Source organism: Furipterus horrens, unplaced genomic scaffold (genome assembly GCF_987537825.1).
Source record: "Furipterus horrens unplaced genomic scaffold, mFurHor1.1.pri manual_scaffold_3, whole genome shotgun sequence".
NCBI lineage: Eukaryota > Metazoa > Chordata > Mammalia > Chiroptera > Furipteridae > Furipterus > Furipterus horrens.
Window position 1 is genome coordinate 151,281,420 of NW_028327173.1, and position 25,740 is coordinate 151,307,159.

Sequence of the window (25,740 nt, forward strand, 5' to 3'; positions counted from 1 at the left end):
CTCGAGTCCGAGAGCCAGGAAAAGAGTGCGCTATGCGGGCGACTCTCCAAACCACTGAGTCATTAGTTAGCTTACGCTGCCTCCCAGACGCCCCTAACGAAGGCTTTGTCCATAGAGCTCTGGAATCAGCCAGTGCATTTCTTCAAACCCGACACCACAACAAACTACACCCTAGGGCATAAGCCTTTCCGATTGGCCCTTTTGGCCTCCACTCAGAGCGTAGAGACATTTTTCCTGGCGCATGCGCGTCACGTGCTTCCGGCCGGGACGCTCGGTGTACCGGCCTTCCTTGCCCGGGTGGAATTCCGACCCCCATTGGCTCGGACTGGGCTCCTCCGTGTGCAATGGCTCCGGACTCAGGTACCCTTCCCGAAGGGCCTCTTCTAAAGCTCCTACCCTTAGACACTAGGGATCGGGGCACCCAGCGCTGTCGCCTGGGCCCGGCAGCCTTCCATGCATTGGGCGCGCACTTGGGCTCGGCGGTGAAGATCTCGCTGCCTCAGGGCGGCTCCTGCCTTTGCACCGCCTGGCCGCGGCGAGACGGAGCCGACGGGTTTGTGCAATTTGATCCCCAGTGCGCGAGCCCCGGGTGGGCAGTCGGGGCGCCGGGGTGCCAGGGGAGTCTCAGCCTGAGCCGCCTCCGCCTGGTGCCCTGCTCGCCCCTTCGGCGCCTCACTGTGTGGCCGGAGCTGCGGGAGCGGGCGGGCGCGCCCTGTGCCCCAAACCCAGCCGCGGTGCTGGAGGCAGCCCAGGAGCTTCTGAGGAACCGGCCAGTCTCCCGGGGCCACGTGGTGGCCGTCCCCCCGGGCGTCCCCGGCCCGGTGGCCGCCCTGCACATCGTCAGCGGGGTGCCCAGCCCGGACCCCGCTGGGCTGGTCACTCCTCACACCCTCATCGATCTCAGCGGGGTGCCTCCGTCCGACAAGCAGTCGCAGCCCGAGGTGCCCCTGGGGGGCCTTTCGGAGGCGGCTGACTCGCTGCGAGAGCTCCTCAGCCTTCCGCTCCGCTACCCCCGCACCTTGGCCACGCTGGGGCTAGCGGTGCCCCGCGGGGTGCTCCTGGCGGGTCCCCCCGGAGTGGGCAAGACCCAGCTAGTGCGGGCCGTGGTCCGGGAAGCCGGCGCGGAGCTGCTGGCGGTGAGCGCCCCGGCGCTGCAGGGAGCCCGGCCCGGGGAGACCGAGGAGAACGTGCGGCGGGTCTTCCAGCGCGCCCAGGAGCTGGCCAGCCGCAGGCCCACCCTCCTCTTCCTGGACGAGGTGGACGCCCTCTGCCCCCGGCGAGGAGGCCCACACCGAGCCCCGGAGAGCCGCGTGGTGGCCCAGGTGTTGACGTTGCTAGACGGCATCGGTGGGGACCGCGAGGTGGTGGTGGTGGGATCCACCAACCGGCCTGACGCGCTAGACCCAGCGCTGCGCAGACCTGGGAGATTTGACCGAGAGGTAAACAGGCCAGGCCAGTTAGCCGATTACGCGCGGAACCTCGTCCTCCTCCAGCTCTGGCTGCTTCCCCGAGGTGTCAGCTACTTAGGTTTAGAAGTCGGTGAGGCTGGAATGGGGCTGTTTGTATTGCAAAGAACACGTTCGTTCTATGTCCGTATATGAGCTGCATGCAATCCAGGACATGTTTTTCTCTGCAGTCAAATTGTTCTGAGAAGCAAGCTGGCCGTTAGGGGTTAGTTTTGTTGTGCAGGCCCTGGAAAAGTGTACTGTAATCAGTAATGTTAAATTTTAGGAGAAGTAGGTCTGCTACAAGCTCATGAAACCCTAATGAATTTGGAATGAGAATTTAAAGTAGAAGGATAGCCTCGAGATAGAAATGTGTTACAGTAAAAGGATGAAGGCAGGGAAGAACCAAATCAGAGCAGACGTAAACTCATCTGGGTTTATCCGTTGCTTCTCAGGATGTCAGTATGCTATCCCACAATTGCTCCCGGAGTTGCCAGGAAGGTTGAGTAGTCGAAGCTGTCCTGTTTTATAAGCTTCAGTCTTAAACTGATTATTGATTTCTGTTAAATAGTTTGAATAGTGTTTAGTTAAAGTGATGTTTGGACGCACATTTAGCTTACTGTGCTCTGAACTTAAGTGGATTTCTTTCTTGCACCATCTAGTACCGCTCTCTCAAATCACCTCCATACGGACTGGGATCTGGCTTCTAGAATTTGGTATAGTCTCAAAAATAACACATAAAAACTTCTTAAATGACATATATAATTTTCACAGTGCAACTTTAGAGGCAGTGTTACTCTTCTGGAAAGTGAGGATTTTCATTTGTTCAGAATCTAAGGTATGCTTAAGAGTACATAGTGATAATTTTTAATTTGCTCACTAAATTATTATACGTGTTTATGAGGATAAAAACTAATATTTTAAACTGTAACCTTTAATTTTTTACTTAATTTTTGCTTTGCATATAGGTTGTCATTGGGACTCCCACACTCAAACAAAGAAAGGAGATTCTACAGGTGATTACCTCAAAGATGCCCATCTCTCCTCAAGTCAACCTGAGCCTCCTTGCAGAAATGACAGTTGGCTACGTTGGCGCGGACCTGACAGCGCTCTGTAGGGAGGCTGCCATGCATGCTCTGCTTCATAGTGAGAAGGTAGGAAACACTGATGCTAAAAATATGTATGCTAAGCTTTTTATTAAGGTAACAAATTAATTTGGTTGATTAAAAAAACTGGTAAGTATATTTTCTTGGAACTTTTGATACCTTCCACAGCCGTTTCTTACATTTGAGAATATACTGCAGCCATGATGCCCCTTTAGTCTTGAAAACTTAAGTATATATTTCCTAAAAACAAGGACTTTAACCGCAGCACAGTTATCAAGATGAGGAAATTAACACTGATGTGATACTATAGACCTTACCCAAATCTCACCATTTGTTCCACTAATTTCCTTTAAAGCAAAAATTTAAAAAGGAAAAATGAAAACATTATTTTTAATCCAGGATTACACAGTGCATTTAATTGTTATGATTTCTTCACTGAGCCACCACTGCCTGGGCTAGTTGTTATGATTTCTTAATGTTCTCCAGTTTAGAACTATTCTTCAGTCTTTCTTTTATGACTTCAACTTTTTAAGAGTACAGGTCAGTTATTCTGTAAAATATTCCTCAGTTTGGTCTGACTAATGTTTTTTCATAATTTGATTCAGGTTTTGCATTTTTGGTAGGACTCACAGAATGATACTGTGTTCTTCTCATTGCATCTGTTAGGTAGCAAATGATATCTCTTCATCCTATGAACTTGGATGAGGTGGTATCTGAGATTTTTCCATTGTCATGATACTATTTCCATTTGTTATTAGAAAGTATGTTGTAGGGAAAATAACCTTTTCTAACTAGGAAGAGATTGGGCACCTGGAATTTTATTTAAATTTGACTTTGACATTCAAATCTTTAACTCATGATTACCTTTCTTAAAAATATTTAGAATATTGGCTTAAATATAATAGTTTTTAACACTATGGATTGGAAAATTTGTTCACTTTGTGTGTAATAAATAATCCTGAATTCCAAAACCCCTTTAGGAAAAAATTTATTTCAGCATGTCAAAGATTTTGGGACAAAGTTTTTATCTCTGTTGTAATGTTTTTAAAATTGTCCTTCGATCTTATAATTTTTAAAACTCAATTCTGAGTTTGTTTAAACAATAAAAGGATGACTTATCCCCAAATTTTAAAACCTCTGTGCCTAGTTAATTTGTATCCTTCCTCGTTTCATTTATTTTTACTCTTATACTGACCTTGGGGAAGGAGTTACATTAACTTAAGTCCTCATCTGGGTTTAGAACCAAAACCTCTTGAAGATTTAAAGACAAATCCCATGTGTAAAGGTGAGAACATATGCCTTTTGAGGGGATGAAGAGATTATTGAGGGATGGGAATTGAAATTTACATTTAGGATTCCCTCTGCTTTGAAGTTCCAGGTTTGACCTTAAGCACCTTGGCTTAGGTGGACCAGCCAGCTGCTGTCATCCTAGGGTGGAGCCCAGTGCTACTTGAGGAGGGGCCTGCCCAGGCATAGTTACCACAGGTGATGGCTGAGTTCATAAACAATCAGGGAAAGTAAAAGAAAGAAAGGCATAAAGGAAGAAGGGACAGAGGCATCTGGAGAGGTACCAGCTCCATCTTTTTCTTCTTTCCTCCTCCAAGCAGCTGAGGGCCTGCTGCTGCCTCTATCTGTGCCAGTGAAGACAAGGAACACATTAAAGTTTTTTCAGTTCTTTGTGAAGTATTTCTATTAAAAAATGAGAAATATAGTTTAACATATACACATGTACACACAGAGGGAAAAGAATTTTATGTGCCTGAGAGGATTATGAGAGTCAAGTGAAGTAATGTACATAAAAGTGATCTTAAAATATAGATGGGATTTTCAGATGTTAGTAGGCGTTACCTAAAAATTAATTAGTATTCAGATATCCAGCATCTAATACTGCCAGCCAGTTTTAAAAAAAAAGTTATTAAAGAAATTTATTTAACAGTGTTCTTTGTAAAGAATTATCAATAAGATAAAAAAATTATCAAGAAAGTAAAAATTGCCTGAAATCTCCCCCAGAGATTATAATTATTAACATTTTTTAGGATTCCTGTTTAGAATTGCTCTATATATACATATTCACTTATATAATCTCACATAAGTGGGATAAAATAGTTTGTTAGTGAAAATGGAAATTTTTGGACAAGTAAATGTTTAGAATTTGATATAAGAGGGCAGATACTTAAATGTAATACAAATATTACAAATACAAACATGAGTTTTTAATTTGAACAAAATATCTGCTTCACTTGATTAAGGAAATGTCTGGAAGATTCTCTAGAATATAATCTTAGCGTGAAGACAGTCTTTCTTAGCATAAGATAAAACCTAATAGCCAGTAAGGAAATGAGTTACTAATTTGACCATTTTTGAATGGCAAAACAATACTATAAGCAAAGATAAGACATGAAACAGACTGGGGAAAATGCTTTTAGCCCATGACAGAAAGACCAATTACCTTAATATAGAAACAACTCTCATATGCCAATAAGGAAAGACAAACAATCCAAGAGAAGATGGGTAATAAGGCATGAACAGGTAGTTGACAGTAAAAGGATTACAAATGGTCAATAAATGTGAAAAAAATTTAAAAAAAAATTATACTCTTTCAGTTGTTTTTTAACTTCCTATTTTGAGATAATTAAAACTTCAGGGAGAGTTGCAAGACAGGGAACTTCTGCTAAATCCTTTATCCAAATTCACCAGTTTTAACATTTTGCCTAATTAGCTTTATATTGGGGTGGTCAAAAAGTTTGTTTAGTTTTTTCCATGAAATAAAAGACATTTTTTATTTTCACCAAAAACTATTGGTTTGGATATTTTGAGTATTTTGGCTAACTCCTGAGTGGTATAACATTGATTGTTCTCAGTTAATATCTCTATTTGATTACTATCAACTTCAACTGGTCTGCCTGACCATGGAGCATCATCTAGTGAGAAATCTTTAGCATGAAACTTCATAAATCACTTTTGACATGTTTGATCAGTCACAGCACCTTCTCCGTACACTACCCAAATCTTTTTTTTTTAATTTTTGCATTTCAGTTGCCTTGAAATAATAAACCATAATATGCTGAAAATGTTACATGTTCCATCTTCAGAATTAAAATGGCTACACAAAAATTCATCAATTTTGATAACTTTAAAAAATGCATGCTGATATGACAGCTGTGACAATACAGTCTAACAAAATTGTTTCAAATGAAGTTAAAGACAACTAAGCACTACTAGAGCCATCTTATGGAAAAAAACAAACTCTTTGGCCAACTCTATTTTCTCTCTCTCTCTCTCTGTATCTATGTATATATGTATACCCAGTTCTTGAATCATTTGAGGACAGGTTGCATATATCATAACCCATTATCCTTTAATATTTTAATGTCTATTTCCTAACAGACCCTGGCTGGTTTGGCTCAGTGGATTGAGCGTCGGCCTGCGAGCTAAGTGTCGCTGGTTCGATCTTCCAGTCAGGGCACATCAGAGAAGGAAAACTCTGACTCCAAAAAACCTCCGCTGCCTTGCGGCATACCTCTTCAGGGGAAAGGCTAAGGGAGTAAACCCCGACAGAAAATCCGGAGCCGGAGTCCCTAAGGCGGTTTGATGTTGTAGTCAACACCGGCAACTCCTGCGGCGCACCTGAAGCCAAGCTGTATTGACTCCGTCTTTCCCTTGGATCCTTCAGCTGCGAAGAGAGGGGGGGTCTGCTGCATGGGCAACAGCAGACCCTCCATATCACCCTGCCCAGGCTCTGTAGCTTCAGCTTCACTGGAGAGGACACTCCAGCGTCATCGCAAGATGTCGATTCAACACGGGAGGAGACAGATACCGTGTCACTCACGAGTCGGACTGCACAGCCACTCTCGGCGGTGCAGATAGACTCTTAAGAAGCTACACCATCGTCTCTCGAGACGGACGGCTGCCGACGACGATTTCCTAACAACAAGGGTCTCTTCATACATGACTACAATGTAGTTAGTTATAATCATATTCAGGAAATTTAATATGGACGCAAAATGTTATCAGATCAATCCATATTCTGATTTTGGTATAGTTTCAGACTTTTTAGCATTTTTTTTCTTTCAGTACAGAATCTAGTTCAGGATAATATATTACAGTTAGTTTTACTTTTAATCTTGAACACTTTCATAGCCTCTCTGTGTGTGTGTGTGTGTGTGTGTGTGTGTGTGAGATATTTAACATTGACATTTTTTAAAGGATGCTGGTCAGTGATTTTTATAGAATGCCTCTCAGTTTGGGTTTGTCTAATGTTTCTTCATAGATTCAGGTTATGCATGCCTGTTGGGAATACTGCATAAGTGATAGTGTGTCCTTAGGGTGTTACACGTAGAGGCACAAGATGTCTACTGTACTTCATTGGTGTTGCCCCTAAGTGGTGACTGATGTGATGAACCAGTCAAGGATTTGTCCAGTTTCTCCACTGTATAGCTGCTGTCTTTCCTTTTGCAACTAATACATCTGTGAGGCGGTGCAGATAGACTCTTAAGAAGCTACACCGACTTCCGGCCAAGATGGAGGCTTAGACGGACACGCTAGGTCTCCCTCAACAACTATAGAGGAATACAACTACTTCAAAACAAAGGATAACTAGAAATTCCAGAAAATAAAACTACACGGAAGCCCAACATATGAAGTTATAAACCAGCGGTGCCATTTGGGCAGGTAAGAGTTAAAGAAGGCAAAGCCGTTTGCGGAGCGGCGGGCGGGGCAGCGAAAAATCCCGGAGGCAATCAAGCCCCTGGCGTGTGCGACTCCAATCAAGCCCCTGGCGTGCGCGACTCCGGGTGCTGGGGAGCAGCCGCAGCATCGCCTTGAACAGTGAGGCCCAGGGGGGCGGGAGGACGGATCCCGGTCTCCTAGCTGAATAACTGTGTGAATCCATCTTGGACCCCCGCCCCCACAGAAAGCACCACAGGGCTGCGAAATAGGTCGCGGACAGGCAGGCGCCGGCCGGTCGCTGATTTGTGACGCGTACACAGGCACTGCCCCCGACAGCCAGCCCAGGAAAACAAAACGCATCTGTCAAAATGTGGCAGACAAATATAGAGATCCCGGTGGCACAACTCACCAGACAGCAGATAGAGAACCTGACAGATGAACAGATAAGAAACCTGTCAGAGGCTCAGTTCTGGGCCATTGTTATCAGGTGGCTTACAGAATTCACAAAAGAGCAGGAAAAAGATATGAAAGAAGCGAAAAACTTTCATAACGAAAGGAACAAAACCACATACGAGACAGATGGTGAGGAATCCAGAGTTCATTTCAACAAACTGGAATATGGAGAAGGAACAAGCAGTCAACCAATGCAGCGAGAGGAAATAGGAAGCAACAATGAGAGGATCAGAAACCTCTGGGACAGCTATAAATGACCCAACATAAGAATCATTGGTTTGCCAGAGAATGAGGAAGATGAACTAGAACTTGAAAAATTGAGTGAAAATATAATAAAGGAGAACTTCCCAGACTTGGGGAAGGGAATAGACATGCAGGTCCAGGAAGCAAGGAGAGTTCCCAAGAGACTGGACCCAGGGAGAACCACTCCAAGACACATTATAATCAAAATGTCAAAAATTAAGGATAAAGAGAGAATCTTAAAAGCAGCAAGAGAGAAGAAAAGAATTATGTACAAAGGGGTCCCAATTAGACTATCAGCTGACCTCTCAAGGGAAACACTACAGGCAAGAAGGGACTGGCAAGAAATATTCAAAGTAATGAAAATCCAAAACCTACAACCACGAATACTCTATCCAGCGAAATTGTCATTCAGAATAGAAGGACAGAGAAAGTGTTTCCAGGACAAAATAAAACTGAAAGAGTTCATTAGATCCAAACCACTGTTATATGAGATGTTAAAGGGACTGGTTTAAAAAACAGAAGCTAGGGAGATGAAACAAAGGCAAATGAAACAGGCAATGAGAGTGGAAAAGGAACTGTGGGTAAGGGAAGCATAGTGGGGGGAGGTCAACAGGGAGGGGGAGTGGGGAGAGGGAGGGAGATGATAATAGGAATTGGGGATCATGGTAGGAGGGAATGGAATAGACGGAGAGAGATTGGGAGGAACTGTATGCACAACTAATGGACATAATCTAAAAGGGGGGGACAACTGGAGGGAGGGGGGCCACCGGGTGGAGGGGAGCAGAGGGAAGGGAAATTGGCACAAATGTAATATTTTAATCAATAAAACACATTAAATCTGAAAAAAAAAATGCCATCTATAAAAAAAAAAAAAAAAAAAAAAGAAGCTACACCATCGTCTCTCGAGACGGACGGCTGCCGACGACGACGACATCTGTGAGGAGACCCTTTGAAATCATGCAGATATCCTGCTCCTTGTCAAACTTTCCTTTCCCTAGATTAGAATCCTTTAATGATTCTTGCCCAAAATAGCCTACTCTGATGGTTCCAAAACAGGTGATTTTCTAATTCCTTCACTCCCTCTATCTCGCGCTTGATTGAATAAATTTAATTAACAAAATACTGACTTAAATTTCCTCTGTCACAAAGGGAGAAATTTAAAAGTTTGGTAGTGTCCAATGTCAGAGAGGTGTGGGGAGAACAGCAGCTTTTTATTTATTGGTGCAACTTTGAGGACAGTTTGGTAATAGTTGTCACAACTGTAAATGTACATGTTCTAAACTCTGCAATTCTGCTTTGAGGAAATGATATAGAATACTTGACATGTAGCCCTGAGTGGTATGGCCTAGTGGGTTGGGCATTGTTCCACAAACCAAAAGGTCGCTAGTTCAGTTCCCGGTCAGGGCACATGCCTGGGTTGCAGGCTAGGACCGTGGTTGGTTGGAGGCGTGCGAGAGCCAGTCGATCAATTTTTCTCTCACGCATCCGATGTTTCTCTCTCTCTCTTTCTCCCTCCCCTCCCCACTCTCTAAAAATAAATAAACAAAATCTTAAGAAATACTTGACATATAAAAGTGAGGCAGAAAAAAAGGAGTGAGGTAGAGCTGTATCAGTTGACATGAGAAGATTTCTAAGATAAGCGAAAAAAAGTACAAATTAATATCTATGGTATGGTCCCATTTGTGTTATCTGTTTGCAAGGATATGTACGTGCTTATTTTTATAAAACATTCTGGGAGAAAACACAGGAAACTTGACATCCTCTGGGGATAAGTGTTGTGGGGTGAGAGGTTTAATTTTTTTGTACAATATATATAAATTTTATATTGACAAAATAGATTTATAGATTTAAAGAGGAAAAAATAATTATGCAAAAAAGTCTCACGTCATTTTTGGTTTGATTTGGTTTTGGGTGTATTTCTTCAGAGCCAGGACAATCCAGTGATTGATGAAACAGACTTCCTGGAAGCTTTTAAAAAGATTCAGCCCTCATCTTTTCGAAGCGTCATTGGTCTGATGGATATCAAGCCTGTTGGCTGGGAGCAGATAGGTGGCCTTGAAGATGTAAAATTGAAGTTAAAACAGGTGAGGAAAGGAGGCTGCTTAAGCCAGTGGAAGATTACAGTTTAAGGGTAATTAATGCATTTATGATGGAAACAAGCTGTGCTGACACTGCTCGTGGTGCCATCACTAATTTAATCCCAACATTTAAGTCCAGCGATCACTTTTCGTCTTTATTTAATTGGACTTCTGTAGGCATCAAATGCTATTTTTCATACTTTCCTACCTCATCCTCTTTTTGTTTGTTTTATGCTTTAAGGAGTTCTTATTCTAGAACAGGGATCAGCAAACTTTTTCTGTAAAGGTCCAGATAGTAAATATTTTAGGCTTTGTGGGCCACCCAGTCTCTGTGGCAACCATTCAGCTGCTGTCATAGCACAGAAGCAGCCACAGGCAATACGTAATGAGTACTTGTGTTCTGTTGAAACTTGATTTATGGACACTGAAACCACATACTTTTCACATCATAAAATATTTTTTTCTGAGCATTTAAAAATGTAAAAATGATTCTTAGTTCACGGGCTATACTAATATGTAGGTGGGGGGCCTTACTCGGGCCTGGGACTGGTAAAAGCACAACATTATAATAAATAGTCAGTATGGCCTGGATGGCTACTTGGTGTTGGTTCTCACAGGGGATGTTGAGGGACATGACTCTCAGATGCCCTTGCCTGCATTGCTGTTTCAGAAATTGATTTTGCCAACTTGCCTTCCCATGATCCTGCCATAAGGAACAAGGTTTCTGTAACCACACACACAAAAGACTGATCTATAAGTGTCCATTATAACTTATTCATCTTAACTACAGTGAACCCTGGCATCCCTGTGTCCTAGAATAAGCACATTTATAACATGCCCTGATTTTCTATGTGCATTGTCACATTTAATCTTCACAAAATATGCGAGCAATTAGCCCCACCTTCCTGTAGAACAGTCTTTAGCTTTGAGATGTTAAACATGCCTACTTTCTGAACAGTCTTCTGCATCTTAAATATTAGTGCTCCTGGCTCCTGGGAGTCCTCTTTTTGCATTCTGTGAATGAGTCTGTGATTTTGATGCCCAAGGCTTCAACTGTCCCCTGAAAACTAACTCAAAAATATTTATATTCTGCACAGGCAGTTCTTCTGATTATCAGAACTACTTAGCTGCCTGCCTACTGGATAACTTTCAGGGATCTCAAACTCAGCTTGTTCAAAGTTCAGCTAATCAACTCCACCTCGACACCTGGATTCCCTTCCTCAGTGCGGACAGCCAGCCACCCCCACCCCCAAGTCAGAGACCTGTCTTCTCAGTGCATAGGGTCATATAATGCATGCACATAGCTTCCCCTCTGGATTTAGAACTTAGTCCCTGTGTAAAATACAATTACATTTTATGTTTCCAATCCATCCCTTCCATGCCTTCTCCATTGCCTGTGACACATCCAGACTTATTATTTTTGTAGTCTGAGTCATTGCAAGAGAATTTTAACTGGTTGCCCTGCCTCTAGTTTTATTTCCTTCTAGTCCATTGTCTATACTGCTTCCTTAATGTTGCCTAAAACTTTTAAGACCTGTTGTGATTTGACTCTTCCTTCCATTTCAACTCTATTGCTTTTTGGTTCCGCCATCCTCCGCTCTGTTCCTGCTTACTCTTGGTGGGATGAACTTGTCTCCCTGTATGTCTTGTTTCTTCTCCATGGAATGCCCCTCTCTCACCTGTTTTTAGTGCACAAGCCTATCTCTCCAACTAAAATATGAGTTACCTAGGTACAGAAGTCTTGTCTTATCCCTTTTTTGTAGAGAAGCAATGTATCAGTAGTTAAAAGCTCACGTTCTTGATCTGCACCACCTGGGGCCAGTCTTAGTTCTGCTGCCTCACTAGCAGTAAGCCCTGGGCAAGTTACTTAACTTTTCTAAGCCTGAATTTCAACATCTGTAAAATTATAATCTAGTTAAGGGGTAGTAAAGATTTATTTATCCAGTTAACATTTATTGAGTGCCTACTGTGTGAAGGTGTCATTCTAGGTGCTGGGGATTTAGAGGTGAAACTGGCTTATGTACTAGCAGAAGCAGAATGACAAACCCAGCATGGATGTAATAATTTCAGATAGTGCACGAATAAGTGCTCCAAAAGTAAAAGATGGGCAGTAGCATAGAGCGACTAGGAGAAGGAGGGTGTCTGCTTTAATTAGAGTGGTTAGGGAAGACCTCCCCAAAGAAATGACATTTGAATTGAGACCTGAATGATGAGGGATAGCCGCACAAAGATCTTGAGGGAGTGTTCAGGCAGAGAGAGAACGGCAGGTAAAGGACCAGAGATGGGAATGATCTAGGGTGTTTGGGCAATAGTCAGAGTGTGTAAGGCCTTGCAGTGGTGAGTGAGGAGTTTGAATTTGGAATTTATTCTAATTCTGATGGCAAGTCATTGAAGGATTTTAGGAAGGAGGTAATGTGACCTAACTTAGGTTATAAGATTGCTGGCTGCTCTGTAGAAGGGACTGCTTTTCTAGCTCATAATGGGTACCTGAGAATTGTTGAATGGTTAATGAATTTACTAAATTATTTGATGTTTTATTGTTATACTAAAATGACTTTCTCTTTTTATGTACCTACAGAGTGTTGAATGGCCTCTGAAATTCCCTTGTGAATTTGTTAGGATGGGCCTGACAGCGCCAAAGGGAGTTCTCCTGTATGGCCCTCCTGGTTGTGCTAAAACCACCCTGGTGAGGGCCCTGGCCGCGAGCTGTCATTGCTCGTTTGTTTCTGTGAGCGGAGCTGATCTCTTTTCACCTTTTGTTGGAGATTCAGAAAAACTCTTGTCTCAGGTTTGTCTGGTTAAGTTTAAGTTTAATCCAGTTAGGTTTACTTTTGAATTTTCATTTCATACCTTAAGGATAAACTTTGTTTTTTAAAATGTAACTGGCTTTTCTCCTATTAGAAAAGTTATACATATTTGTTTATTAGAAAATATAGAAAATATAAATAAGAATTCCTTCTTAATCTTTCTACGTACCTTAACAATTTGGTGAATTTCTTTTGTCTCTTTGGGCAGGAGATACATATATATAGATGTATCTTTATTGTGATTTTTTAAACTTAACGTTATCACTTTAAAAATTCCATAATATATTTTTTATTTTTTTATTTTTTTAAGTATATTTTATTGATTATGTTGTTACAGTAGTTCCAATTCTTCCCCCCACCCCCTTTGCTCCCCTCTGCCCCATACCCTCCTTCTCTCCAGCAATCCTACCCTCTTAGTTCATGTCCATGGGTCGTGCATATAAGTTCTTTGGCTTCACCCTTTCCTATATTATTCTTAACTTCCCCCTGTCTATATTGTACCAATTGATTATACTTCTTAATCCCTGCACCATATCCACATTTCTCCCCATCCCCCCTCCCAGCTGATAACCCTCCTAATGATCCCCATACCTATGATTCTATTCCCATTCTGGTTTGCTTAGTTGGATTTTGTTTTTATTTTTTAGATTCAGTTGTTGATAGTTGTGAGTTTGTTGTCATTTTAGTGTTCATAGTTTTGATCTTCTTTTTCTTAAGTCCCTCTGACATTTCATATGATAATGGCTTGGTGATGATGAACTCTTTTAGCTTTACCTTGTCTGGGAAGCACTTCATCTGCCCTTTCATTCTAAATGATAGCTTTGCTGGATAGAGTAATCCTGGTTGCAGGTTGCCTTTCATCACATTGAATACTGCTTGCCAGTCCCTTCCTGCCTGCAAAGTGTCTTTTTTTTGAAATCAGCTGATAGTCTTATTGGCACCCCTTTGTAGGCGACTTTCCGATCCTCTCTTGCTGCTTTTATGATTCTCTCTCTATCTTTCACCTTTGGCATTTTAATCATGATGTGTCTTGGTGTGGTCCCCTCTGGGTCCAGCTTGCCCAGGGCTCTCCGTGCTTCCTGTACTTTTATGTCTGTTTCCTTCGCAAAATTTGGGAAGTTTTCCTCCATTAGTTTTTCACATAAGTTCTCAAGTTCTTGCTCTTTCTCTTCTCCTTCTGGCACCCCCCATGATTCGGATGTTGGCATGTTTAAAGTTGTCCCAGAGATTCCCAAACCTCGCCTCATTTTTTTCAATTCTTCTTTTTTCATTCTGTACTGGTTGACTTTTTTTCTTCCTTATGGTCTAAATAATTGATTTGAACCCCGGTTTTCTTCCCTTTACCATTGGTTTTGTGTGAATTTTCCTTGGTTTCACTTAGCATAGCCTTTACTTCTTCTCTTATGCGTTTGCCATACTCAAGCATATCTGTCAAGCCTGTGAGCATCTTTATCACCAGTGTTTTGAATTCTGCATCTGTTAGGTTGGCTTCTCCTCATCTGTGAGGTTGGCTATCTCCTCGTCGCTTAATTCTCCCACTGGAACCTTGATCTGATCCCCCTTTTGAGCCATACTTCTCTGTCTCCTCATCTTGACAGGCTCCAGTGTTTGTTTGCCTCTGTGTCTTAGATAGAGCTGTCACACCTGTTACGTTGTAAGGGGTGAAGCTTTAAGGATTCATCAGTACAAGGCTACCTGTTTCACCACATTGTGGCGCTGTATGTGGGGGAGGGGTCTGAGAGGGAACAATGCCGCTTGCCTAGCACTCGCCCCTATTCCAGGTACTTCTCCCACTTCCATATGGGACTGGCGCCCCTCTAGCTGTTGCCCTGGCCATCGTTCCCAGAGTGGGTGAGTCTGTGGACTTTCTAGGACCATGGGGGCCCTTTAAACAAGCGGACTCTGCTGAGAGACCGGCAGTTTCTTCCTCCACTCCAAAATCCCCACTGGTTTGCACAGTCAGAAGCAATGAGGCTTGATTTTTCCTGGGGCTGGGACTGTGAGCTGCGCTGTCTGGTGAGGAGCTGGGAACACTCCCCAAGTGTCCCTCCTGACTTTTCATAACATGTGAGTACACTTTTTCCGTCGCTGCTGCCACCACCACACCATGTCCTCTCCGCCCCAGCTCCACCCCTCCTACCTGTCTGGATGAGAATTTCTTCTTTATATCTTTGTTTGCTGGACTTCCATGCAGTTTGATTTTCTGGAACTTCTGGTTGTTTCTAGTTTTGGGGTAGTTGTATTCCTTCTTAGTTGTGGAGGGAGATGCAGCGTGTCTGTCTACGCCTCTATCTTGGCCGGAAGAAAAAAATTCCATAATATTAAAAATTCTTTGAAAATAATGATTTTTAACCCTTGCATAATGCTCCATTGTTTGAATTTTTATGTCTTTGTTCCCCAATCCTTAGACATGTGGAATTTTCTCTTCTTTTTTACATTGTAAAAAGAATAATATAGAAAATATACATTCACATGAGTAAGGCATAATATATAGCTTTTTAATATTTTTATATTCCTAACAAAAGGTATTTCGACAAGCAAGAGCAAATACTCCAGCAATTGTATTTTTGGATGAAATTGATTCAATCTTGGGCACTCGATCAATCGGCAAAACAGAATGTAATGTTCAAGAGCATGTTCTTTCTGTTCTCCTGAATGAATTAGATGGTGTTGGACTGAAAACTATAGAGAGAAGAGGAAGTAACTCAGGTCAACAGGGTAAATACAAGGAGCTGGAAAAAAATGAAGAGGTATTTATTAGCCAGATTACACCAAAAATCCAGGCCAACATTAAACAGTGCATCTATACTAGCTTACCCTAAGCTGTATTCATTTTATAGAAGTAACTATATGATGTCCATTTAACTCTGTTTAGGACATGTACAAAGCTGGTAAAATTGTAGTTTAGCGGAAATAGTGAGGTAATTTTTTAAAAAGATTTTACTTATTTATTTTTAGAGAGGGGAAGGGAAGGGAAAAGAGAGGGAGAGAAACAGCAATATGTGATTGCCTCTTGTGCGCCCCTAACTGAGGACCCATGAAGTTTTCTAATCAAATCTCAAAGTGCAGGAATTATTCTATAGCATCTTACAGGTGTTTATTCAGCCTGAGCTAAAATACTTGCAGATGTAGGGAACTCACTGCTTTGAGAGATCACATTACCAGAGAACTATTGATGCTTTGATTATTTAGTTCAACAAACAACTTTGCATGCTTAGTATGTAAGGCCTTACCCTGACTGCTTGTCTGCACCCAGGATTTATATACCTACAACTTAAGTTAACTCATATTTCTGCCTATGGAAAGAAAAATGAAAAGTAAAGTAAACCTTTCCCTTTAAGGAGGCGGGCCAAGACTTTCCATAGCCATATGTCTCCATGTGTTTATCATATGCTTCCGTCTCTTCAAGTCATCCATTTAAGTTGTAAACATTCACTGAAGCTCAGGTGCCCTCAGATACCAGGTAGATGTTTTCTGATAAGTAAGACTTTTCTTGGAGAGATGGTCCCTCACGATTGCCACTTCCTTCATCATGTGTGCAAGTAGCTCTTTGATTAATAATTTGTTAATGGGGTACCCTGATATTGAGAAGGTAATCTGGATAGGAGGTATAAGCAGTCTAGTCCCAAGAAAAAGATATCCCTATTTAAAAACAAATGGACCTTCTGATTTGTAATTAAAAAAACAAACATTTAATAATTAACAATTTATTGACATTATTTTGTGTTGTGTGTTTTCCCTCAGTTAGAGTTTCAAGAAGTTTTTAATAGGAATGTCATGATCGTTGCGGCAACAAATAGACCTGATGTGTTAGATGATGCCTTGTTACGGCCTGGGAGATTAGATAAGATTATTTATATTCCACCTCCAGATGAAAAGGTAATCATTGTACACATTGACTCTGTGTGAATGTCTGAACTCTAAAGAGCCTGGCAGAATTGAATCCAAACTGGGTTCTGCATTCTTCCTTGCCTGGTGGCCCTTCATAAATCATATCAATCTGTTTTTTCTGGGTATTCTGGCCCTATTTTCAGAGAAACATAAGCCTAAAAGTAAGGTAGTAATTTCAGTGAGTTTACTAAGTTTGTTGAGTCTACTCACCATTATTTTGCAACTAGAATGGAGGAATCCTAAAGTGTTAAAAGGATTTTGGAGCTTATGTGGGTCAGCATCCTTGTTTTACAGTGGAGAAGTCTGAGATTTTAGAGATAACATAATGTATCCACAGTCAAAGAATCAGTTAATTTTTTGCCCTTAACATCCAGAGCCACTGGCAGGCAGTGGTGAAAGACACAGAGAATGATTTTTTTCTTTCCTTAGGCTTTTATCAAGTTTGAAGGGATGAAAAAAATTTTTTTAATGTCTATTATATTTTTAAACTGTGTCTCATAGTTCACATATTTACTTTTAAATGTGTCTGGTGGCACTGTTTGTACTCAAAAGAGAGATTCATCGTGTATCTTAAAGAGATATATCTATGGTTGGTTATTTTAAAAATCAACTGTAAAACTATTAAAATTTTATCATGTCATTATTTTTACCATTGTCATATGAGCCATTGATGACTTATGCTACTTCTTCTGAAGTGATTCTTATTGTTTGATTCTCAAATATATATACTTTCTATGTAATATAAAAAGAAACTATAACTTGAAACATTTTAATATAGCATGTGTCAAACATAAATGTTACAAGGTTATAAACATACTATATTTTGTTCCAGGGTAGGCTTTCTATTTTGAAAGTCTGTACAGAAAACATGCCAGTGGGGCTTGATGTTTCTTTAGAAAACCTAGCCGCAGAAACCCGTTTTTATTCTGGAGCTGATCTTGGAAACCTCTGCAAAGAAGTAAGTTAATTAGTGAAGAAATGTATGGTTCAAAACATTTCTTCCTTTATTCAGATCTTCATTCACTTGGCAGTATTTACTGCAAGACATCTGTGTGGCAGGCACCAGGCAAGTGAAACAGATGCAGCCCCTTCCCTTACAGAGCTTATGGTTGATGGGGGAGTGTGCAGAGAGACAAATCATAACATTGAATTGGCAATTGAAAATACATGGTGAGTTGGGGAAGCTTGGGTGCTGTGGAAGCACCTAGGAAGAACGCCAGATGTGGGCATCATAGGCTTTGTGACAGGGGGTGTGTAAACTGAAAGTGGGAGGATGATGAGGGAGCTACCAGGTTAAGGATGGGAAGGGGAGTGTTTGAGGCTAAGGGAATAAAATATGTAGGTGATTGGAGATAAGAAACGAAATGACGTTATTGAAGAGGTGGACAGTGACTGGATCACTCAGGTCCTTGTAAGCCACTTTAAGGCATTTAGACTTTATTTTGAAGGTAAATGAAGCTATTTTCCTTTTTTTTTTTTCTCTTTCCATAAACTTATTTTTTTAAAGATTTTATTTATTTTTAGAGAGAGGAAGGGAGGGAGAAAGACAGGGAGAGAAACATCGATGTACAACAGATACATCGATAGGTTGCCTCTTGCATGCTGCCAGCTGGAACCTGGTCTGCAACCTAGGCCCGTGCGCTGACTGAGAATCAAATTGGTAACCTTTTGGTTCATAGGCTGGCACCCGATCCACTGAGTCATACCAGTCAGAGCTAAACATTTTTAAAGTTTAAATAAATTTTATTATTATTTCTTTTAATTTTATTTTTTAATCACAGTTACATTCAATATTATTTTGTATTAGTTTCAGTTGTACAGCATAATGGTTAGATAGTCATACTTTCCAAAATGATCTGATATTTTCAGGATACAGCTGGCACCATACATAGTTATTACAATATTATTGACTATATTCCCTGTGCTGTACTTTACATCCCCATGACTACTTTGTAACTACCAATTTGTATTTCTTAATTCCTTCAACCCAATCCCCCAAACCTCCTCCCCTCTGGCAACCGTCAGTCTGTTCTCTGTATGTATGAGTCTGTTTCAATTTTGTTTGTTCATTTATTTTGTTCTTTAGATTCCACATATATGTGAAATCGTATGGTATTTGTCTTTCTCTATCTGACTTACTTAGTTAGCATAGTACCCCCTAAGTGCGTCCATGCTGTCACAAATGGTAAGAATTTATTCTATTTTTATGGTCATGTAATAACCTATTGTATACAGTAGTCCCTCTCTGTATCGTGGTTCATTTATTGCGGCCTCACTGTATTGTGGGATTTTTAAAAATATTATATTTAATTATTTATTGCAGATTTTTCGCTATATTGTGGGATTTTGCTGTACTGTATACGTATGTTGTTAAAGTTACGTAGGTTTAAGAGTGTAGAATATGTTTAAGGACATAAGTAGTGTTTATAAGTGTTTGGAAAGGTTAATAAGGGAGTGGGAAAGGTTAATAAGTGACTGGGAATGGTTTATAAGTGTGTGGGAAGGGTTTATAAAGCCTTAAAATATGTATAAATACTAAAATAAATGTAAGGTTCCTACTTCACGGATTTTCACCTATCACGGGGGGGAGGTTCTAGAACGTAATACCCATGGTAAGTGAGGGAATACTGTATATGCACCACAGCTTTTTTATCCACTTGTCTATTGATGGGCACTTGGATTGCTTCCATATGTTAGCTATTGTAAATAATGCTGCAGTGGACATAGGGGTGCATATATTTTTTCCATAAACTTCTATAAAATACAGCATTCAGAAAAATGCATAATCATAAGGATACAATTCATTTAATTAACATAAAGTAAACACATTTATATATCCACCACTTGGCTTAAGAAAGAATATTATCAGCACCCCAGAAGCCTCCCTTGGGCCTTCCCACTCTCCATCCCAAAGGAAACCACTCCTGAACATTCAGGTTACCTACTATTTTGGTATTATGAACTGCTGCCTTGAACAATCTTGTACCTGTCTATTGCTATACATGAGCATGCATGTCTGTTTCATGTATGTATATATCTATAAAGGGAATTGTTGGGTCAGAAAGTATGTGTTTGATCTGTTCCTTTATGATCAGTGCCCGGTCCTGTTTAGAAACTCCTAGTCTGGGGTCAAGAAGATAGTCTCTCATCTTCAAGTATATACATGGGCTCATAATGTATATATTATTCTGCAAATTGCTCTTTCTTTTTTCCCATTTAAGGCCAGCGTTTAATGTAGAAGAAAAGTTCTACTAAGAGGACTTTTAATTACTAACTTTTTAGCTTAATGTTTTTGTTGTTATGAATATTGGAATTCTGTGAAGTAAAACTTGAGGTTTTGGCATTCAGATTTTATATATTATAAAACAAAAATGAAGCAAATTATTTCTTATTGTCTCTCTTAGGCTGCCTTGCTGGCTCTGCAAGAAAATGGACTAGAAGCAACCACTGTGAAACAAGAGCACTTTCTAAAGTCACTTAAGACTGTAAAGCCATCCTTAAGTCACAAGGATTTGACTTTATATAAAAACATATTTCAAAAACAAGGATTTTCTAATTTAGAGGACATTTAAAAATTACATATCTGCTCAAGGATTAATTGAAATGTAAACTTGAACTATGTTTGGCAACCTCACAATTTTAGAGTTTATGTATATGTTATTTCCTGTAAATAAAACAAACGTGTGCCTGATAAGCTAAGTAAGATTCATCTTATTTCTAAAAGGCATATTAAAATACCGTAATTTAGGAAGAAACTATATATATGTGTGTTGATTTTTGTAGTGGGGGTAGTGTTTGTCTTTGTTTGGTTTTAGTTGGTTGCTTTTTTAACTTTATTTTGAAATAATTTTATACTTACAGAAAAGCTGCAAGAATAGTATAAAGAACTCTGATATATTCTTAACCCATATTCACTAATTTTTACATTTTGCCATACTTCACACGTACCTCGTTATATTCTTTCTTGCTTTATTACACTTCACAGATTTGCATTTTTCACAAATTGAAGGCAAGACTCTCCATCAGCAAAAAGAGTACAAATTGCTTTATTGTGATACTTTATTGCAATGGTTTGGAAGTGAACCTGCAGTATCTCTGAGGTATGCCTGTATTTAAGAATAGATATTATACCTAATGCTACTTCAAATATGCAGAGTTGAAAAATTAGCACAAAGAATGCTCATACTTTTTGTCAATTAACATTTTCCTATATTTGCTGTATCTCTGTATATCATACATTTTAAAAATGAATTCTTTGAAAATAAGTGATAGACATCATAAAGCTTTTTATGCCTAAGAGAAAGGACATTCTAGCTGACCTTAATGGCATTATCATCCCTAAGAAGCTGAACATTATTTCAATAATAACACCTAGCATGTACTCCATTTCCACTTTCTCTAATTGTAATGTCCTTTGTGACTACTTTTAAGTCCATAATCCAAGGTTCACTTGTTGCATTTGGTTGTTAGATTGTTGTACTGAACACTTGGCAAATATGTGGTCATGAAAATGACTCCAAAGAAGCTTGTATTGAACTGCAGTCTCTTCTGGAGTTTCAGTTGGATAAGATTCTCTTGGATGTAGACTTTGAACTTTAAAAATTTGAAATATAATAACATTTTCATGAAATGTAAATTTTCAGAAGTTGTACAATTACTGAGCACTCACTATGTGGTAGGCATTGTGCTGGCCTCAAGGATCTGACATCGGAAAGGGTGCATTTGAGAGTGATTGATAAGAAGACTGTAGGCGTAATTAGATGTAGCTGGGGAAAGTCCAAAATGACTCCGAGATTTCTCACCTGATTAAGAGGGCAGGTGGTGGTGCCAAGACGAAGAATATAGGCGGGAGAAAAAATGGAATATTCAAGAGTGGGGTGAATAAGGAAGAAAATGAGCTAGACTAGGTATGTGCCCTTCATTGAAATCGAACCCACAACTTTGCTGCTACAGGACAATGCTCTAACCAATTGAGCCACACCAGCTATGCAGGACCAGTGTATATTTCTTACAAATAAGGTTATTTTTCTTATGTGACCATAGTACATTTATCAAGTTTAAAAAATTAAACATTGATACAACATATTAATCTGTCATCCCATGGTTTTCCATTTGTTGTGCCAGTAGTCATTATTTTCCCATTACAGAATCCAGTCTAGCATCATGTATCCATTTAGTTGTCCTGTATCTTTCCTCTTTAGCTTCTTAAAATCTGAAACAGTTCCTTAATCTTTTCTGACCTTGACATTTTTGAAGCATACAGGCTAATTATGTTATAGAACAATGGTTCCTGATTTGAGTTTGTCTGATATCACATGGTGACAGGTTATTCATTACCAGTGGAGCAGTATGTAAGCGCTGTCATGTCCTCAGAGGTTGCAGCTAGAGGCCAGTGATGTCTGCATATTATTGGTCGTGTTAATTTTGACCACTCGTTTATGGTTTTATCTAGTTTATCCACTGTATAGCTACTATTTGTCCTTTTGTAATTGTAAGTATTTTTAAGGAGCTAGATTATATATATGTATGTATGTTTTTATTTTTCTTTATTAAAAAAGTAATTAGAATTCTAGAAAATACAGATAATTATAAAGAAAATACTCGGGTATTTAACCTTCCAGTCCCTTATGCATGTATAGATAAGACATGGTACTATATAACTTGTTTTTCTTACCTAACAATATCTGGTGAACATCTCACTGAGCCTTTTTTCACTCACAAGGTGCCATAGTAGTTGCTGGAGTATAAGTGAATGAGACATAGTACTAATAGGTGAGCTGGGAGCACAGGTCTCAGCCAAATCATGCAGTGAATCACATACAGCCAAAAGGAGTTAAGGGTATGATCAGAGCCTAGTGCATGAAATGTATGAAGTCATAAATGTTAAGTTGTTGGAATGTTTTCTGTTTCTGACTGGAGTCCAGGACTCATTAAGCAAAACCTCACTAGGAATAATTATTTATAGACATAACATAAAATTCATCTAAATTATTCTAACAAACTGACCCCTTGCTTTTGAGTAGTAGGGAAAATACCTGGAAAAATTCTTAGAATTCTGACAGCTTTCATTCATGTTCTCTATCAGTCTATTGATTTTATAGGACAAGGCAGCTATTAAGCCTTTGCCAATGTTAGGCCTGAGGCACCCTGGCCCGAACCTCTTAACTCAGACTTTAGCTGTAAGCCTCTTGTTTCTTCCTTGAAAAAGTGTCTAGTATCAGGCTGGAAATTTAGCACCCACACTTTGGTTAGAAGATGAATTTTGATTTGAAAATGTCTGTTAAAATTGTAACTGTAACTTATCAGAACTTTGGAAGCCCCCTGAGAACAAAAACCACGTGTTTTCTTTCATTGAAATACGCAAGTAAGGAAGTCAGATCAAAGATTTCTTTGACTCAGTTTTTTTTTTTCCACATATTTTTTAAATAAAGTTTGTTGGGGTAACATTGGTTGATGACAGATTTCAGGTGTACAACTTCTAATTCGACACCTGCATATCCTGTTGTGTGTTCACCACCCAAAGCTTAGTCTCCTTCTGTCACCATAGATTTGATCCCCTTTACCCTCTTCATCCTCTCCCACCTCACTTCCCATTTGGTAGTCACCAATCCGTTGGCTTTGACTCCATTTTAATGTGATTTGAGGATGGCTCTCGGCAACTTCCAAAAGCTGTTCTTAATTGGTGGGAAAATTAAAACACTTCAGTTTCTAAGTACCTGGAAAGTATGAATAGTTTTCCCTGTACATGGAGCGCAAACTCCTTTCTGGGCCACATTTACAGCCTTAAACAATAAAGTAGTATACCTCAGACCTGCCAAAATTTAGCAAATCCAGTATTTTCTAAACCTGCTAACTAGGTAGCCACTGAAGTATGGGCAGAAAGAATTTCGACAAAAAAATATTTAATAAAAATATTTTTCTACCTGTCTGGTTGTGGTTCAGTGGATTAAGCACCGGCCTGTGAACCAAAGGGTTCCAGGTTCGATTCCCAGTCAGGACACATGCCTGGGTTGTCGACCAGATCCCCAGCTAGGGGCATGCAAGAGGCAGCCACACATTGATGTTTCTCTCCCTCTCTTTCCTTCCCCTCTCTAAAAATAAATAAATAAAATCTTAAAAATATATTTTCCTCATAAAGTGTGAGCTGAGCTGTTTGAAATCTAAGTTTAAATTCCTGGTGTGGGAACCAAGCAGTCATGGCTCCATGTTTCTGAAAGCCTGGGTCATAGCAGTTAGAGAAGGTTCTAGAAATTTCTGGCAATTGAGGTGGGGAGGGGAAGCTCCTGGGGTTATGGGCTTTGGGGCAGCCACAAAAGGTGAAATGTCATGAGTGGGTTTCTTTGTTTTGTTTTCTTATGATTTTATTTATTTTTAGAGAGGGGGTAGTGTGGGAGAAAGAGGGAGAGAAACATTGATGGATTGCCTCTCATACACATGCCCAGTCCTGGAACCAAAACCGCATCCCAGGCATGTGCCCTGACTGGGAATCGACCTGGTGACCTTTAGCTTTGGGGGACCACACCCAACCAACCAAGCCACACCAGTCAGAGTGGGTTCCTTTGGGGTTTGAATGACTAGCTGTGCCTGCTAGTCATCCTGGGGAAGACCAGATTATATACTATTGTATTTCACAAATTCAATAATCTGGGCATTAACTGAAAGGGGTGGGGTGTGAGGGATGGGGCTGTCTGGGTGTAATTCTCATTGCTGCAATAGAAATAAGCAGATTTAAAGGTGATATGGACACACTACATCTGTAACTATATACATCCAATATGTTAATTTAAAAACATTTTCTGCATTTTCAAACATATATAAAAGTATAATAGAATAGACTCACGGATACCTAACATCTAGATTGAATGCTATTTTGCTAAATTTGCTTTATTTGCTTTTTACTTAAGTGTTTTAAAGTAAATCTCAGACATCTTACTATTTCTCCCTTAGCTACTTCCATGTACATATATACACTCTCTTTAAAAAGAGTTGTTTTTTTTTTTTACATAACCATAATACCATTATCACACCTAACAATATTAAAAACACTTCTTTAATATTTCATATCTGGTCTGTATTTATAGTTGCCCCCCCCCAATGTCTTTTTACAGTTGGTTTGTCTCGTTCAAATAAAGACCCTCACCTTTGGTAAGTTTGTTCAGACCCCCCTTAGTCATAATTACTCATCTGTTTTTGGCACCAGATAATGCCTGGGATTAGAATTTATGGGCACTACATTGTAAGAACCTGGAAGTAAGAGACTTGTGTCTTATCAGCCTTTTGGATTTACTGTGCCCCCATTCTCAGAATAATACCTAGACTACTACAAAACTATACTGCGTTTTGAAAAGAAATTACATCACCAAAGCAATGCTCTGAGTTTGTTATTATAGATTCTAAGATTTCTTTCTCTCTTCCTTCTACCCTTCCTTCCTAGAAAAACTTACATTTAATTAACAAAATGAAGCTTTTTCAAGAACCGTATGAGTAAAGTAGCTTTAGAAACCCTGCAGAAGGAGCACTAAAGGGCTTCTTTAATTCTATTCAATAGACACTTGGGAGAATTAATGCTGAATTTTCTTTTATGTATCTGATGTGAATCTAACCAACAGGCAAATATCTCCAGTTAACAGCTCTGACGAGAATCCTTGTCAGAATAAGTGGGTGAGAAGCTACATTTATAATCTGTCTTATATAAAACAAGTCTTTGCAAATAATAGTTACTATTTAATTGAATGCCTACTATAGGCATGGCAGAATGTCACATGCTTTACATATAATCCACACACACACACCCAACTTCTTCCTGAGCTGGGTTTTCTCACTCTATAGTATACAACCTGAGGCTCACAAAAGTTAGGTAGTTTCTCGAAGTCAGTCGGCTAATCAAGTGTGGCAGGGGTGGGCTCTGACCTCAGGTAGAACTGAAATGGGGTTGAAAGAGCAGCGTCTGGCCCTTTCCAGGGAACATTAAGATGTTTCCGTTTTAACCTTAACTCATAGCTTGACCTTCAAACAGTTTTAAAATAATTGTTTTAAATAACTTTTTAAA

At 40.0% G+C, this 25,740-nt stretch overlaps 1 protein-coding gene across 3 annotated transcripts; it reads left to right on the plus strand.

The window, feature by feature from the left end:
* Positions 1 to 255: 255 nt before the first annotated feature.
* Positions 256 to 20,309, plus strand: AFG2B (AAA ATPase AFG2B). Of its 3 annotated transcripts, XM_090270555.1 has the most exons (9): positions 256 to 1,439; positions 2,414 to 2,599; positions 9,841 to 9,999; positions 12,572 to 12,781; positions 15,326 to 15,550; positions 16,545 to 16,679; positions 17,524 to 17,649; positions 17,792 to 17,861; positions 20,096 to 20,238. In XM_090270555.1, the coding sequence occupies exons 1-9, from the start codon at positions 345 to 347 to the stop codon at positions 20,170 to 20,172; spliced, it is 2,283 nt and encodes a 760-aa protein (XP_090126681.1). In that variant the 5' UTR covers positions 256 to 344; the 3' UTR covers positions 20,173 to 20,238. The 3 variants fall into 3 exon arrangements, with proteins under 3 accessions (XP_090126681.1, XP_090126680.1, XP_090126682.1); XM_090270554.1 differs by lacking the exon at positions 17,792 to 17,861 and having other exon boundaries at positions 20,096 to 20,309; XM_090270556.1 differs by lacking the exon at positions 20,096 to 20,238 and having other exon boundaries at positions 17,751 to 17,810.
* The last annotated feature ends 5,431 nt before the right edge of the window (positions 20,310 to 25,740 follow it).

What these genes read in the sequence shown, in the direction of transcription:
- AFG2B (XM_090270554.1), top strand. Translation starts at nt 345, where the DNA reads ATGGCTCCGGACTCAGGTACCCTTCCCGAAGGGCCTCTTCTAAAGCTC. An exon ending in AGCTGGAAAAAAATGAAGAG is followed by an intron (nt 15,551 to 16,544) that starts GTATTTATTAGC and finishes GTTTTCCCTCAG; the next exon opens with TTAGAGTTTCAAGAAGTTTT. An exon ending in TTGGAAACCTCTGCAAAGAA is followed by an intron (nt 17,650 to 20,095) that starts GTAAGTTAATTA and finishes TGTCTCTCTTAG; the next exon opens with GCTGCCTTGCTGGCTCTGCA.